This window comes from Schistocerca serialis, chromosome 6, assembly GCF_023864345.2.
Source record: "Schistocerca serialis cubense isolate TAMUIC-IGC-003099 chromosome 6, iqSchSeri2.2, whole genome shotgun sequence".
NCBI classification, from domain to species: Eukaryota; Metazoa; Arthropoda; class Insecta; order Orthoptera; family Acrididae; genus Schistocerca; species Schistocerca serialis.
In genome coordinates, this window is record NC_064643.1 from 116,351,836 (window position 1) to 116,369,142 (window position 17,307).

General features: G+C 49.1%; 1 protein-coding gene across 1 annotated transcript in view; it reads right to left on the reverse strand.

The window, feature by feature from the left end:
• Positions 1–3,594: 3,594 nt before the first annotated feature.
• Positions 3,595–17,307, reverse strand: part of LOC126484675 (DNA-dependent metalloprotease SPRTN-like) — a 31,725-nt gene continuing 18,012 nt past the window's right edge. The window contains exon 3 of the mRNA XM_050108269.1: positions 3,595–3,978. Within this exon, the coding sequence (XP_049964226.1) occupies positions 3,595–3,978 (384 nt within the window). The remainder of the gene's footprint in view (positions 3,979–17,307) is intronic.

The window sequence follows — 17,307 nt, forward strand, 5'->3', positions numbered from 1 at the left end:
CTCATACTCAAAATAGATACAGTAACTCCACCTGACACGCTATCATAATTGGCACGATTCTTGAAATATCCCTGGTAGCCATGAAGTCTCTATAAGGCTTTGTGGCCAAAAAAGAATCCCATCTGTTCTTATACAGACCGGTACTTGAGAGGGTACTTCTCTGCTTGTCATTTAGCCCAACATTCCTCACACAGTGTAGCCAGGGAAGGAATCATTTTGGGATCGTATCTGTCTACATTGAACGAATTCTTTCCTTCTGAAGAGACTGTTCGGGCTGTCTGACCACCAACGGGAGAAAGCATCTACTTCATATGCAGGTCACCCACTCTAAATAGGAGCTATCCCCATGGGTGCCACCCATCCAGCCTCAGCCTCAGAAATGGCTACCAGACCAGTAATCTGTTGGTCTTAGTCCCCATGCCCCAGTTATGACAGGCACATACTCCTCAGTAGGCATGGGAAGTTTTCAGCTCCAGCACAAACAGTGTGGTCAGGGGGCTACTACCATGCAGGTAAGGGACACCCCACCCAACAGGAAGGCTACCGTGCTGGGTTTTGGGCATACTACTTTATTTCAGACGAAAGTTGCTAAAGTGGGAAGGCATAAAAGTGGAACACACCATATTAGGCGACCTTCTCTGCACTATCTGCGCTGGTGAAAAATTTCGGAAAGTTGTGTGAGGTCAAACTCCACGTATTTATTAATGAAAATGTGTAGAGGGCTCCGGAAGGGAAATGGAAAACTAGGGTCCTAAGGTATGTACCATTTCCAAGCAGTCTGCACCAGGAACACCATCCAATGTCAAGTCAGAGAAGGAAAAGGATAAGGGATGTATAGACTTGCAGCACAAAAGTGGAAGTAGTGCTGCAGGGGCTGGGGTCTTATGGTAGCCAAGCACATACTCACGAAAGAGTTATCAACGCCATAGGGAGGAGGAGGGGGGGGGGGGCACGGGGTGTGTAACACATTGTAGTCCTAAGCCCATCAGACCCATTTGCCACATACACTGCCTGGTCAGAAATACCTATCATCTGCATATAAATGCGTAACTGACCACTAGTTGACACGGAAAATGGACCCACAAGTATAAATGGATGTAGCTAATGCTGTGTTATCAGTGGCGAAGCGTCAGTAGAATGGGTCTGTCAGGGAAGTTCATCGACTTCGGAAGTATACTAGACGTTGTGTATGAAGAACGTAACAGATAAATCAGGGACATTTCAACCCCCTTCTAAGGGTGCCATTGTTGTGAGGGAACAACGACAGCTGAACCAAGGCGAGGCCAATCTCGTGTACTGACGGACAGCAACGATCAAGAACTGTGGAGCGTGGGTTTTGAAAATCTCGTGGAATCAGAAGATACGACTTCCCAGTTCCGAAGTGTTACAAGAAATCCAGCTAGCGTAATGACTTCGCCTAAGGCGTTAGAAAGAACTTGGTACAATGGTCGAGCAGCTGCTCAAAGCACATATCTCTGTAGCCAATGTTAAGCGACGCTTGAAGTTATGGAAATAGTGACGCCACTGGACAGTGGATGACTGAAGTGATTTGGAATGTAACAACATGATGGAAGTGTTCGGCGAACAGCTGGCGAACGTTGTCTACTATCATATGGAGTGCGTACAGTGAAGTACAGGGGACTTGGTATTAAGGTATCACTGGGTGGGGGAGGATGGGAGTGTTTTGTGGTTAGGGTGCAGTCCACTTATTGCATTTGAGACGACGGTGAATGCAGGTGGATACGAGCCTGTTATACACCATTCAGTATTGTGTTTGAGGAAGGCACTGCACCTGTCATGAAGCAGCAGTTGAGAGCCGCTTGTGGACAGTATCAGTCCAGAAATGGATTGGCCTACACACAGCCCCAACGTGAACCCAGTGGAACACCATTCAGATGCAATAGATTAACAACTTCGTTCTAGAACCCTGAATCTACTACTGACTTCCGATTTCGCCGATTAAGGAAGAATGGACTGTCATTCCTCCGCAGACTTTCCGACATGTTATTTTCAGTTTATACAAAAGAATTCTAACTGCCACAGAAGCGAAGGGTCGACAAGCCCCATATTAATGTCCAATAACAGGTGTCTGGATACTTTGGATCAGACAGTGCATTGCACTGCATACTTCGTGAAGAGAAATTTTAATGCTAGTTCTTTTATCTTAAAATTCACCATTTACGAGACTACGAGCTACAAAGCAGAGCAGACAACTTCCATTGCACTCAGTAGCTTTTAGGTTTACAGAGTGAGGTTCAGTTTCTAGTTGGCAAGTTTCAGAAACTGACAATTTACAGCCCTTAAAGGTTTTGATGGAATCTATGGCATGCATAACATAGTACTATTTTCAGAGGACTATCTCATTGCTTCTGATAACTTATTTCAATTCAGAGTAGTACTTAACGTTCAAGTACCTTATTACATTTGATTAACAGTTCAGAGACTAAGAGAATATAACTTACACACTAGCGTTCTGTAAGTGCTTTTCAGAGTGTGAAGCAGTTAAGGGGGTAGGACGTCAAACTGGCAGACTTGGAGCAGGAGAGGCACCACAGGTGCATTTTAATTTCCACTGTCTATACTTTTACAGATAAATTCATAAAACTTTGTCATCACGACCAGGAAGGATTCAGGATTCAAACTCCTAGCAATGTAAGTTCAAAAGTATAACAAAATAATTTTATGTGTGAAATTTTTATCTTTTTCACTTACTATTGGCTGCATTTGTTGCTATAGGTACACTTTTCTTCACAAGTAAGAGATTCTTCGATGAATTTTGCACAGCATACAAACCATAGTTAGAGGTGTATGAAACTCTAGAATTTATTTAATTAATGAAAAATGAATGAGCTGTTACATTTTAAACTTCATGTTTAGAAGAAACTCAAATTTTATGGTTAATTAAATTTTTAGCACAGATTTTAATAAATTTGGAAAATTCTAGAGTTTCATACACCTGTAAGTATGATTTGTATGCTGTGCAAAATTCATCGAATAATCTCCCTTACTTATGAAGAAAAGTGTACCAATAGCAACGAATGCAGCCAATAATAAGCGAAAAAATGACCATTTCACACGTAAAAAAATATATTTTTGAAATTCCACTTCTATGAGCGTGAATCCTGAACCCTTCCTGGTCATGCTGACAAAGTTTTATGAATTTGTAAAAGTATAGACAGTGGAAATTAAAATGTCCTGTGGTGCCTCTCCTTCTCCCAGTCTGCCAGTTTGACGTCCTACCCCCCTTAAATATCATTTGCCATTACCGATTTGTATGCACGCTTCCCTCTCGCCACTTGTTATATTCCTCCACACACTGAATATGCGCAGGTATAATTATGCGCAGAGGAATTTGTACTGCTACAGCACACGTAGCTAGAAAGCCCTCGCTCACACCCCTGTTCTGCCAGCCGAATGTTTATTCGGCAAGCCAGCAGTTAGGAACCTACAGTTTTAGACGCTATTATCTCCGTGTAAGAGCCCCAAAGTCCATCTTATGAGAAATAAATGCCTTTCAGAGGGCCACAGTGATGACATGCTGACGAAACAACCAGTTTTAAGAGCACAGTAGCGCTGTCGAGGCAGCGCGCCAGATCACAGAGAAGAGAGTTTAGACGAGTGAGAAGTTCCCGCACCTTCCTTCGTGGGTTTGACGTAGCCCTCGGGGCCGTGGATCTTGCGGAAGGTGCCGCCGCAGAGCTGCTGGTGGCGACGCCACCACGAGTCCCTGGGACCGGGCGGGCAGCGGCTGTAGCGCTTGACGGTGCCGAAGCAGGGCCGCCACTGGAGGCAGGGACCGTCGCAGCGGTACCAGTGCTGCCGGTAGAACTCCACCTCGTCGTCGAACTCGTGGAACACCGTGATGGACGTGCCCGCCTCGCGGTTGATGCGCCGCATGTACTTGTGGAACTCCGGCCCGTGCTCGCTGCGGTCGCGGTCCTTGTTGCGCACGAACAGGTAGGCGTGGATCATCTCGTGCTGCAACACGACACTGCACTCAGAGACCACGACCTCTGCTAACGTGCTCCCTCTCTAATGCAAGGCAGCGTAACTCCCATTTGGCTCAGATCAGGCCTCACCAAACAGCGCTCCGAACGTTCGACTGCAATCTGACGCGAGTACACCAGGACAGTCTGCCAACTGCGATAAATTAGATTTACGTTCTGCGTCTACAACATACTCCACAAACCACCACACGGCGCGTGGCGGAGGGTACTCTGAACACCTTTTAGTTGTTTCCTTTCCTGTACGACTTGCAGACTGAACCAAGGGGGGAAAACCGTGCCGCGTGGGATTAGCCGAGCGGTCTTGGGCGCTGCAGTCATGGGCCGTGTGGCTGGTCCCGGCGTAGGTTCGAGTCCACCCCCGGGCATGTGTGTGTGTGTTCTCAGGATAATTTAGGTTAAGTGGTGTGTAAGCTTAGGGACTGATGACCGTAGCAGTTAAGTCCCATAAGATTTCACAAACATTCGACCATTTGGAAAACTATTGTGTATATACCTCCGTATGAGCCCTAATTTCTAGCACCTTATCTTTGTGGTCCTTATGCGAACTGTATGTTGGCGGCAGTAGAATCTTTCTGGTATCAGCTTCATATGCCTGTTCTCTAAATTTTCTTAACACTGTTCCACGGAAAGAACGTCGTCCAGGGATACCAATTATAATTTCCGAAGCATCTCTCTAACACTCTTGTGCTGTTTGATCCTATCGGCAACAAATCTAGCATCGTGCCTCTGAACTGCTTTGATGTCTTCCTTTAATCGGACCCAGTACGGATCCCGAACAATGCCAGTGCTCAAAATAGGTCGCAGTACCGTATTTTACTGAGACGCACCTGAACTTTTACGCAATTTTTTTAAAAAATTGCATTTCTAGCATTTTATTATTAGATTGCAAATCCAGACACTACATCTACACGGACACTCTGCAAACCACATGTGAGTGCCTAGCAGAGGGCTTATCGAACCACCTTCACAATTCTCTATTGTTCCAATCTCCTGTAGCGCGCGGAAAGAACGAACACCTATATCTTTCCGTACGAGCTATGATTACCCTTATTTTATCATGGGGATCGTTTCTCCCTATATAGCTGGCCGGGATGGCCGAGCGGTTCTAGGCTCTACAGTCTAGAACCGCGCGACCGCTACGGTCGTAGGTTGGACCCTGCCTCGGGCAAGGATGTGTGTGATGTCTTTAGGTTAGTTAGGTGTAAATAGGTCTACGTTCTAGGGGACTGATGACCTCAGAAGTTAAGTCCCATAGTGCTCAGAGCCATTGGAACCATTTTTCTCCCTATATAGGTCGGTGTCAACAAAATGTTTTCGTATTCGGAGAAAAAGTTTGTGATTGGAATTTCGTGAGGAGATTCTGCTGCAACGAAAAAGCCTTTGTATTAAAACAAATTTATATATATATAACATTTATATGTATTTATATTTATATATATATATATATTAAATATAAAATATTAAAAATGTCCACCTCAAATCCTCTATCGTTTCAGTGACACACCCCACCCCCCCCTTTTCGCAATAATACAAAACTTGCTGCCCTTATCTGAACTTTTTCGGTGCACTCCGTCAGTCCTATCTGCTAAGGATCCCACACCGCGCAGCTGTATCCTAAAAGAGGACGCACAAACATAGTGTAAGCAGTCTCCTTAGTAGATCTGTTACATTTTGGAAGTTTTTGTTTAGCGTTACCCACAAAATTTTCTTTGTGTTCCTTACAATTTAAGGCCTTTGGATTTCGTTGATTTATCGTGTAAGCGAAGTTTAACGGAATCCTTTTAGCGCTCATATGGATGACCTCACACTTTGTTATTTAGGGTCAATTGCGTAAATACGGTCTTAGTTTACGAAACCGAACTGACCTACAAAATCCCTGAAAATCGTCATCTGAACTTCTTTTCTTTCTGAGATACTTTGGTTCGCATGCTAAGTCATTACGCTTCATAAATCTTTTGTACCAACGAACTCTATCCTTAAAGTCGTAAATTCGACTGTAGCGCTGGCTTACGAGCGTCTATTTGAAACATTTTTGTATTAATTCCAGTGCCATTTTGACCGTATCCTTGGATCCATTTCAATACGTCATCGTCTAGTTTCGGCCAGTTTGCATTCAGTCCATTATTTACTCTTCCAAATTTTTTACAGTTTTTCTTTTCTAGCCCGTCAGTCGCCTTGGGTTTTTTCAGTTAGTGGACCGAAATTGCAGTTCATGTGCTCTGTTTCCATGTTCTGAATATGCCGTTAAGTTCCATTTATAACCTGCATCATATGAATACAATTTTTTTTCCATCACGAAACTAGCTACTAACAGAAATATTGTACTGTTAGCGACAACATAAATCAATGTCAGTTCAGGCATCATTGTCTACACAGTGGTCTGGGTTTGTGATGGCGGGACGGGAGAGAGGCAGTGTCAGCAAGCTTGTGAATCCACGCAACTCATTTTCTTCGCATCGGTGCACTGCTGCTGCCAGTTGAATCCAATGTTGCCAGATAGAAGTTTTCCGTGGCATCGAGTATATGGTCATTTTTACGACTAGTGGGAATTTTGAATCAAAGATTGGACATTTTTACACCAATTTGAAGTATAAGATACATCTGAATTTTGGAGGTAGTTTTCCAAAGAAAGGAGTACGTCCTACAGTCCGTAAAATACGGATATGCAATCGGTTTTATAGATGCACCACACATTCCTAGAATTCCCCAGTAAACCTAAGTCTGCCATTCACCTTTCTTACTACAATCGTCACATGCTCTTTCAATTTCAAGTCGCTTTCCAACTTAATTCCGTGTATTTAAACGACTTGACTGTCAAAGCAGGACACTACTAATGCTGGATCCCAACACTTCAGGTTTCTTTTTCCTACTTATCCGCTTTTTCTCTGTATTTAGAGCTAGCTGCCGTTCATCATACCAACTAGGAATTTTTCTAAGTCGTCATATCATCCAATAATCACGTTCGACACTGTCTTACACCACGGCATCATCAGCAAACAAGTGTTGATTGCTGCCCAACCTGACCGCCAGATCATTCATGTATACAGGAAACAGCTGTGGTCCTATGACACTTCCCTAGCACACTCCTGACGGTACCCTTTTCTCTGATGAACACTCTGCGTCGAGGACAACATACTGGTTGTATTACTTAAGAAGTCTTCGAATCATATATGGGAACCCGTTCCATAGGCTCGTACCTTCGTTAATAGTTTGCAATGGGGTTTTACACGAGCGATGCTTTCTAAAACTGTTCTGATTCATCGACATAAGCTTTTCAGTCTGTAGGAAATTAGTATATCTGAACTCAGAAAAAGTTTCAGATTTCTGTAGCAAACAAATGTAAAGTACGTTGTAATTTTGCATGTCCGTTCTTTCATCGTCCTTACATGTAGGATCATCTACGCCTGGAATCAGGAATACAGTGGCGTCTACCCACTTTTCCGAAAGAGAAAGTGGAGAAGCCACAGCATTCAATGCTGAATGGGAACTGCTTTACTTTTCGTATCGTCTGAAGGCCACGCGAAGTGCTTAATACGCCATCACACTATTATGAGCTGGAAAAACATTCATTCACTGGAGCATCGTTACACCAGCCACAAAGACGGTATGATGCACTTGTGGGGACCAGGAATGAACGGTGGTTCAACGGTCATCAGGGAAAAAACTGAATCAAGGGTAAACCACCACCATTATTACTCAAGGGAAGCAGCATTTGGTAAAATATAGCTGAGAAGATTGACGCTATCAAACAAAAATTGATACCATTCAGGGAAATTTTTCCGACTGCAGCTGCATTTGGACACAAATTCATGATACGAAATGAAAATTCGTACCGGAGTACGACCCGAACACGGATGCTACGCTTCGATGGAACTGCATCGGCTATTAGGACATGCACCCTGACCGACTCAGGGTCCTAACTCGTCATACGCCAACGTAGCGTCCCCGTCTACGCAACCCCTTGCTCGCAGCGTCACCTGTATTCCCGCAAGAGGAAATTAAAGCTGGTGTGGATACCAGAGGAATATTTTTTGTTTTTTTTGGTTTTGGTTTTAGGGCGCAAAACTTCTATGATCATTAGCGCCCAGCCCGTGACATAGAAAACAGTAAAAAGCCGAAATTGAAAACCAGCAGCAATGGGAACGAAAGTCATAAAATTGGAGAAACGAAAAGCAGAAGGAAGGCTTAAAAATCCACTACAGAAAGAGGTTGGTTGTCCCCAAAAAAAGCTTCAAATGACTGACGTCATTTCACTGGCACTAATAAACTCGAGAACGCGATCGGCTGAGCGCGTGTCATCTGCTAAAATCGACGATATATCAGGCGATAGCTGTAGATGGGAGCGTAACGAATTAAAATAGGGGCACTCAACTAAAAGGTGTCTTACCGTCCACAGCTGAGAGCAGTGGGGACAGAGTGGGGGAGGATCGCCGCTTAAAAGATGTCGATGGCTAAAAAGACAGTGCCCTATCCGGAGTCTAGTTAAAATTACCTCCTCCCGACGACGCGTTCGGGAGGAAGAGGTCCAAGCACAAGGAAGAGCTTTCACGTCCCGCAATTTATTATGGGGAAGTGTCGACCAATGTGCGTGCCATAAATGAACAACACGACGACATAAAACGCTCCGTAGATCGGCGAAGGGAATCGATTGAATAGCTGGCCGAAGAAGAGAGACTGCAGCCTTGGCTGCAATATCGGCCGCCTCATTACCACAGATACCAACGTGTCCCGGGAGCCAGAGGAACGCCACCGAGACGCCCCCCAGATGGAGCAACCGCAGACAGTCCTGAATCCGGTGGACCAGAGGGTGCACAGGATAAAGAGCTTGGAGACTGAGGAGAGAGCTGAGAGAATCTGAGCAGATAACGTACTGTATCCGCTGATGGCGGCGGATGTAGTGGACAGCCTGGAGAACAGCGAAAGCTCCGCAGTATAAACCGAACACTGGTCGGGAAGCCGAAAGTGATTTGGGGTGTCGCCAACAATATAGGCACTCCCTACACCTAACGATGTTTTCGAGCCGTCGGTGTAAATAAATGTGGCTTCTGTCATTTGTGCACATAGAGCAGCAAATGCCCGACGATAAACAAGTGAAGGGGTACCTTCCTTGGGAAATCGACAAAGGTCATGGAGCAGGCAGATCCGGGGACGGAGCCAAGGCGGTGCTGGACCCCAAGTTGTCAAGAAGGTTTAAGGAAAGCGGAAGGAAAGAGAATGGAGCAGTTGACGGAAGCGGACTCCCGGTGGTAGTAGGAAGGAGGGGCGGCCTGCATACCCTACATCGAAGGAGTCGTCGAAAAAAATGTCATGGGCTGGATTAACAGGCATGGAAGACAGATGGCTAGCATAACGACTCAGAAGGGCTGCTCGCCGATTGGACAGCGGAGGTTCAGCAGTCTCAGCATAAAGGCTTTCCACAGGGCTGGTGTAAAAAGCTCCAGACACTAAACGTAATCCACGGTGGTGGATAGAGTCGAGACGCCGAAGAATAGACGGCCGAGCAGAGGAGTAGACTATGCTTCCATAGTCCAATTTCGAGCGCACTAAGACGCGATGGAGGCGGAGAAGGACCACTAGGTCAGCTCCCCAGGAGGTACCATTCAGGACACGGAGGGTGTTGAGGGATCGCAGACAGCGAGCCGAAAGATAGGAAACGTGGGAGGACCAGCACAGTTTTCTGTCAAACATAAGACCCAAGAATTTAGCGACGTCTGAAAACTGAAGGTTGACAGGCCCTAGATGTAAGGAGGGCGGAAGAAACTCCTTACGTCGCCAAAAATTAACACAAACGATCTTACTGGGAGAAAAACGGCAGCCGGTTTCGATGCTCCAAGAGTGGAGGCGATCGAGACATCCTTGAAGACGTCGTTCAAGAAGGCTGGTCCGTTGAGAGCTGTAGTAGATCGCAAAATCGTCCACAAAGAGGGAGCCCGAGACATCAGGAAGGAGACAATCCATAATTGGATTTATGGCAATGGCAAACAGTACAACACTCAGAACGGAGCCCTGGGGTACCCCGTTTTCTTGGGAGAAAGTACGGGAGGGAGTAGTGTTCACCTGCACTCTAATTGTGCGCTCTGCCATAAATTCGCGAAGAAAAAGGGGCAGCCGACCTCGAAAGCCCCAAGAGAACAGTGTGCGGAGGATGCCTGTCCTCCAACAGGTATCGTATGCTCTCTCCAGATCAAAAAATATTGCTACTGTTTGGCGTTTCCGGAGAAAATTGTTCATGATATAAGTGGAGTGAGCAACAAGATGGTCAACTGCAGAACGATGCTTTCGGAATCCGCATTGGGCAGGTGTTAAAAGACTGCGGGATTCCAGCCACCACGCTAAACGGTAATTCACCATACGCTCAAAAACCTTACAAACACTACTCGTGAGAGAAATGGGGCGATAGCTAGAGGGGAGATGTTTGTCCTTTCCAGGTTTCGGAACAGGAACGACGATAGCTTCCCGCCATCGTCTGGGAAAAGTACTGTCGGTCCAAATTCGATTATAAAGGCGAAGGAGGTAACGCAGACTATGGGTTGATAAATGCAGCAACATTTTGACGTGGATACCATCCGGTCCTGGGGTGGAGGAGCGAGAAGAAGAGAGTGCATGTTGGAGTTCCCGCAAGGAGAAAACAGTATTGTAGCTTTCGCGATTTTGAGAGGAGAAAGCAAGAGGTCGCACTTCCGCTGCACGTTTCTTCGGGAGAAACGCTGGCGGGTAATTTGAAGAGCTCGAAAGTGCTGACCCAACGAGTTAGATATTGCGACGGGGTCCACTAATGTGTCATGCGCGACAGTGAGCCCAGAGACCGGGGAGAAACTAGGGACGCCTAAGAACCGTCGAAGCCGACTCCAAACTTCCGAGGAGGGAGCGAAGGTGTTAAATGAGCTAATAAAGAATTTCCAGCTTGCCTTCTTGCTATCGCGGATGACACGACGGCATCGCGCTGGGAACTGCTTATAGCGGATACAGTTGGCCAAGGTAGGATGGTGGCGGAAAACGCGGAGAGCACGTCGCCGCTCACGTATTGCATCACGGCATGCCTCGTTCCACCAAGGAACTGGGGGGCGCCGGGGCAATTCGGAGGTGCGTGGTATTGAATGTTCCGCAGCTGTAAGAATAACGTCGGTAATATGTGTGACCTCATCGTCGACGCTGGGAAAGTGACGGTCATCGAATGTCGCTAGAGACGAAAAAAGTGTCCAATCGGCTTGGGCAAACTTCCAGCGTCGCGGGCGCATATATGGCAGTTGAGGCTGCAGTCTAAGGACACATGGAAAGTGGTCACTCGAGTGTGTATCATCAAGGGCGAACCATTCGAAGCGCCGAGCTAGCGGAAGAGTACCGACCGCAAGGTCCAAATGAGATAAATTTGTCGTGGAGGCAGCGTCAAGGGTAATCGCAGCCATGGTCTCCATGCTGCTGCAAACTACCTGTGACTGTTCGTGCAGATTGTTGTTGGCTTTCAAATTTTATTTTATTTTTTTTTCTTTTTTTTTTGGTGGGGTTTAAGGGCGCTCGACTACTGAGGTCATTAGCGCCCAGTCACTGTTGTTAGAGCACATGGAATCTAGTAAAACTCAAGGGGAGTGGGGGACACCAGAAAGACCTGATAAAGATGCAAATAAAATAAGTAAAAAGGTTAGACGTCTTTCGACAAGCCAGTGAAAGTTATAAAACGCAGAACACGAGCAGCTGCTCGAGCGTCATTAGCTAAAATATCCGGTAAAGTAGATGGCAGGGACAGGACAACACGAGATTGACTAAAGCGGGGACACGACAATAAAACATGGCGCACAGTTAATGCCTGACCACAAGGGCACTGCGGGGCTGCGTCACCGGAGAGCAGGTAGCGGTGGCTAAACCGGCAATGCCCAATCTGCAACCTGGTCAGAAGGACCTCCTCGCGCCGAGATGGTCGGGAGGATGTTGTCCAAGCAGTTGGGAGCGGTTTTACTGCCCAGAGCTTGTTTCCTTGGAGGGACGACCAAGCATCCCACCACAACGACACAAGCCTCTTACATACATCCACACGAACGTCAGATGACGGGACACAATGGGAGGCTGGCCGAGGCAGTAGGACTGCAGCCTTGGCTGCAGCATCCGCAGCCTCATTCCCAGGCACTCCTACATGTCCGGGAACCCACAGAAAGCTGACAGAACCATCATTATCAGCGAAAGAATGGAGGGACTGCTGTATCCGTTGAATCAAGGGATGGACCGGATAGGGAGCTCGAAGGTTCTGAAGAGCACTGAGTGAGTCAGAGCAGAGTACATACGATAAATGGCGGTGGCGGCGGGCATACTGAACGGCCTGATGGAGAGCAAAAAGCTCGGCCGTAAAGCTGGAACATTGGTCGAGGAGCCGGTATTTAAAGGTGGCGGCCCCGACGACAAAGGCACAGCCGACACCATCGTCAGTTTTGGAGCCATCGGTGTAAATAAAGGTGTGACCGGCAAGTCGAGCACGAAGTTCGACAAGCCATGAGCAATACACTGCAGCCGGAGTACCCTCCTTTGGGAGTGAGCTGAGGTCTAGATAAATATAAACCGGAGCCTGGAGCCAAGGTGGTGTCTGGCTCTCAGCCTCTCTGAAGGTGGTAGGGAGGGCAAAATCCAATTGTCGTAGCAGGCGATGGAAGCAGACTCCGGGGGGCAGCAGGGCAGACACATACAACCCGTACTGACGATCGAGAGAATCGGCGTAGAAGGACTTTTAAGAGGGGCCGTCGGGCATAGACAACAGCCGGCAGGCATAGCGACACAGCAGTACGTCGCGCTGGTAGGTCAATGGTAACTCGGCAGCTTCAGCATGAAGACTCTCGACAGGACTAGTGTAGAAGGCTCCGGTCGCAAGACGTATCCCCCGATGGTGGATGGAGTTGAGCCGGCGTAAGAGGGATGGCCGAGCGGACGAGTAGACAAAGCTCCCATAATCCAGCTTCGATTGGACTATGGACCGATACAAGCGAAGCAGGACAGTGCGATCCGCTCCCCAAGATGAACCGCTAAGAACTCTGAGGACATTAAGGGAACGTGTACAACGGGCCGCCAAATAAGAGACATGTGGAGACCAACACAGTTTCCTGTCCAACTTGAGCCCTAGAAACTTAGTTGTGTCCACGAATGGGAGAACAACGGGACCGAGATGTAAGGATTGCGGAAGGAACGCTTTATATCGCCAAAAGTTGATACAAACCGTCTTCTCTTCAGAGAACCGGAAGCCATTTGCCACGCTCCATGAGTAGAGGCTGTCTAGACAACGCTGAAGGCAGCGCTCCAGGAGGCATGTTCTCTGGGCACTGCAGTAGATCGCGAAGTCATCGACAAAGAGAGAGCCTGAGACATTAGGTGGAATGCAATCCATAATTGGATTGATTGCGATGGCAAAAAGGGCTACGTTCAAGACGGTGCCCTGAGGCACTCCGTTCTCCTGGAGGAAGACGTCGGACAATACGGAACCCACACGTACCCTAAACTTTCGATCCGTTAAAAAGGAATCAATAAAAAGGGGCAGGCGACCGCGTAGGCCCCACCTGTGCATAGTGCGGAGGACACCTCCTCTCCAACAGGTATCATAAGCCTTCTCCAAGTCGAAGAACACGGCTACCGTTTGGCGCCTTCGCAAAAAGTTGTTCATGATGAATGTCGACAAGGTCACAAGGTGGTCAACAGCGGAGCGGTGGTGACGAAAGCCGCATTGGACATTAGTAAGTAGTCCTCGAGATTCAAGAATCCAGACTAACCGAGCATTAACCATGCACTCCACCTTACAGACACAGCTTTTAAGAGAAATGGGGCGGTAACTAGAAGGAAGGTGTCTATCCTTCCTGGGTTTGGGTATAGGAACAACGACGGCGTCACGCCAACGCATGGGAACCCGACCTTCGGTCCAGACGCGATTGTAGGTACGAAGAAGGAAGCTTTTGCCCGCCGGAGAAAGGTGTGCCAGCATCTGAACGTGAATGGCATCTGGCCCCGGAGCAGAGGACCGGGACAGTGCAAGCGCACGTTCGAGTTCCCGCATAGTAAAGGGGGCATTATAAGTTTCCAGATTCAGCGAGTGGAAGGAAGGTCGCCGAGCCTCTTCTGCCTCTTTCCTGGGAAGGAAGGCAGGATGGTAATGGGCGGAGCTTGAAACCTCCGCAAAAAAGCGGCCAAAGGCGTTGGAGACAGCCACAGGATCAACAAGGACCTCATTACCTGAGGTCAGGCCAGGTACCGAGGAGTGGGCCTTAATGCCCGACAGCCGGCGCAGGCTACCCCAAACGACGGAAGAGGGAGTAAAACTGTTAAAGGAGCTGGTGAAAGAGGCCCAACAAGCTTTTTTGCTGTCTTTGATGACTCTACGGCATTGCGCTCGGAGTCGTTTGTATTCAATACAATTCGCCAACGTAGGATGGCGGCGAAAGGTGCGTAAAGCACGTCGTCGAGCACGGATAGCGTCCCTACAAGCCTCGTTCCACCAGGGGACGGAAACGCGACGTGAAGAAGAAGTAGTACGAGGAACGGAACGTTCGACAGCATTGTTGATAACAGCCGTGAGGTATTCGACCTGACTGTCACAACTGGGAAAATCGTGGTCCGGAAAGGTCGCCAGGGAGGAGTAAAGTCCCCAGTCAGCTTTCAGTATGTTCCAGCTCGAAGGACGTGGGGATGGGGTGTGGTGCAGGAGACGAACGACACAGGGGAAGTGGTCGCTCGAATAGGTGTCAGAAAGGACATACCACTCGAACCGACGGGCAAGAGTGGTAGAACAGATCGAGAGGTCCAAGTGGGAGTAGGTATGAGTAGAGTCCGAGAGGAAAGTCGGGGCGCCGGTATTGGGGCAGACAAGATTGAGATGGTTGAAGACATCCGCCAAGAGTGAGCCTCTTTGACAGGATGCAGGAGAGCCCCAAAGGGGATGATGGGCATTGAAGTCGCCAAACAATAAGAACGGCGGGGGAAGCTGAACGATCAGGTGCATCATGTCAGCCCGACTAACAGCAGATGACGGTGGAGTGTAGATGGTACAAACTGAAAAAGTAAAAGCAGAAAGAGTAATGCGGACAGCTATTGCTTGGAGTGGGGTGGTCAATGGGATGGGATGGTAATAGACATCGTCCCGAACGAGCAACATGACCCCACCATGAGCTGGGATACCGTCCACAGGGGTGAGGTCATACCGCTCCGAGGTATAGTGGGTAAAGGCAATACGGTCAGTCGGGCGCAACTTGGTTTCCTGGAGACCAAGGACGAGCGGACAGTGCAGGCGGAGGAGCAGTTGTAATTCCTCCTGATTAGATCGAATACCTCTTATGTTCGAATGAAACAACGCCATCGCTAGTCAAAAAGTTGGGGGAACGAAACGGGGGAAGAGCTGGTCACCTCGACGGCCGCAGAGGGCCAGGTTGCGAGGGAACAACGCTACAACCGACGGGAGGCGGATCCGGTTCCATCGACTCGTCACCAGCTGCGGCCGCTGACCCTGGTTGTGTAGGAGGGGCCACATCATTAGCCGACGGAAGGCCGGCGGAGCGCATGGCAGCAGAGCGTCCCGGCGAAACTGAGGACGGCCGGGAGCAGCGACGCACGGATGGAGCGTCAGACGAAACGCGCCAGGGTGGAGAGGGGGATAGAGACTTCTTGGAAGACCGAGGAGGCACAGGGATGGTGGGCTGGACCCGAAGAAGGTCCTCACGTGCGGGGTCCGTTTTGGAACGCCGGACCTCGGAAGCTGGGGTCTGGAATGTTTCCCCGATGGACGCCTGAGAAGAGGATCGCTTCTCAGGTGGCGGGGTGAGAGGAGGAGGAGAAGGAGGAGGAGGAAGGGTGGCCCCTGGGGCAGAGGGGGTGGGGGCCATGGGGGAGGAGGATTTGGAAGGGAGTGATTTGGGAGGTGGAGGCAGAGCCCCCTGATGGGTGGAGGAGGTGGAGGGGGGACAGGATAGGGGTGAGGATACCGCGGAAGGAGTGGACACAAATGAGGCAAACGAAGTGGTCAATGGCACGAGATGGAGGCGGTCGTACTTCTTCCGGGCCTCAGAATAAGAGAGCCGATCCAAAGTTTTGATTTCTTGCATCTTCTTCTCCTTCTGATGTGCGGGGCAGTCTGAGGATCTAGGCGAGTGGACGCCAGGACAATTAATGCACCGACGTGGTGGGGTGCATGTATGATCCTCACGAAGAGGACGTCCACAATCGCCACAAAGGGACTCAGCCTCACACCGTGACGACATGCGCCCAAAGTGCAAACACCTAAAACAGCGCATAGGAGGCGGGACGTAAGGTCGCACGTCGCACCGGTAGCACATCACCTTTACCTTCTCTGGGAGAACGTCCCCCTCGAAGGCGAGGATAAAGGCCCCGGTGTCGATGCGACGTCTTTGGGGCCGCGCTGGACTCGCTGGACGAAATGCACGCCTCGGCGCTCTAGGTTGGCCCTGAGCTCCTCATCAGATTGTAGCAGGAGGTCACGATGAAAAATAACCCCCTGCGTCCTATTTAGTGCCAGATGTGGGACAATGGATACTGGGATGTCCCCTAGGCGGTCGCACGCCTGGAGCGCCGCCGACTGTGTGGCGGAGGTGGTCTTGATAAGAACGGACCCTGAACGCATCTTGCTGAGAGCCTCTATTTCCCCGAAGACGTCCTCAATGTGCTGAACAAAGAACATGGGCTTGGAGGTGGCGAATGTCCCCCATCGGTTCGAGAACAGACCAAATAGCGGGGGAAGTACTCCGCCCCAAGCCGGCGGGCCTGTCCCTCCTCCCATGGAGTGGCCAAGGGGAAAAGGGCAGGAGAACCAGGACTAGAAACGGTACCTTTTCTTTTGAAAGACTCAGCCGCAGAGCGACCTGATACGTGTTGACGTTTCATCTGCGAAACGTCCGCCCCGATACCACCCACTCCAATCAGGGGCTCTCCCCACGGGTGCCACCCAGCCGCAGCAAGGGCCACCTGGCAGGATGACCATTGCCGGGAGTCCTGATGCCCCAAGGAGACGGGCATCTACTCCTTGGCCGACGTGGGGAGGGTGCAGCTCAGGTATCGGCAGTACGATCCCTGTGTTGTCAGGGGGCTACAAGCTAGAGGGTATATGACGACCCCACCACAACGGGCTGGCTACCGTGCTGGATTTCTGGTGCCATGGAAAGTCCATCATGATCGCTGGGGCAGATGGAGATGCACTATGGGCGTAACTTGGACAATCCATCAGGCGTTTAGGCCCAATTTGAGGAATAGTGGGTATGGTTACAACGCCGGTGCAATGCTGAGTGTCAAGGTCTTAGTGCACTGAGGACCAGTGGTACACCACGTA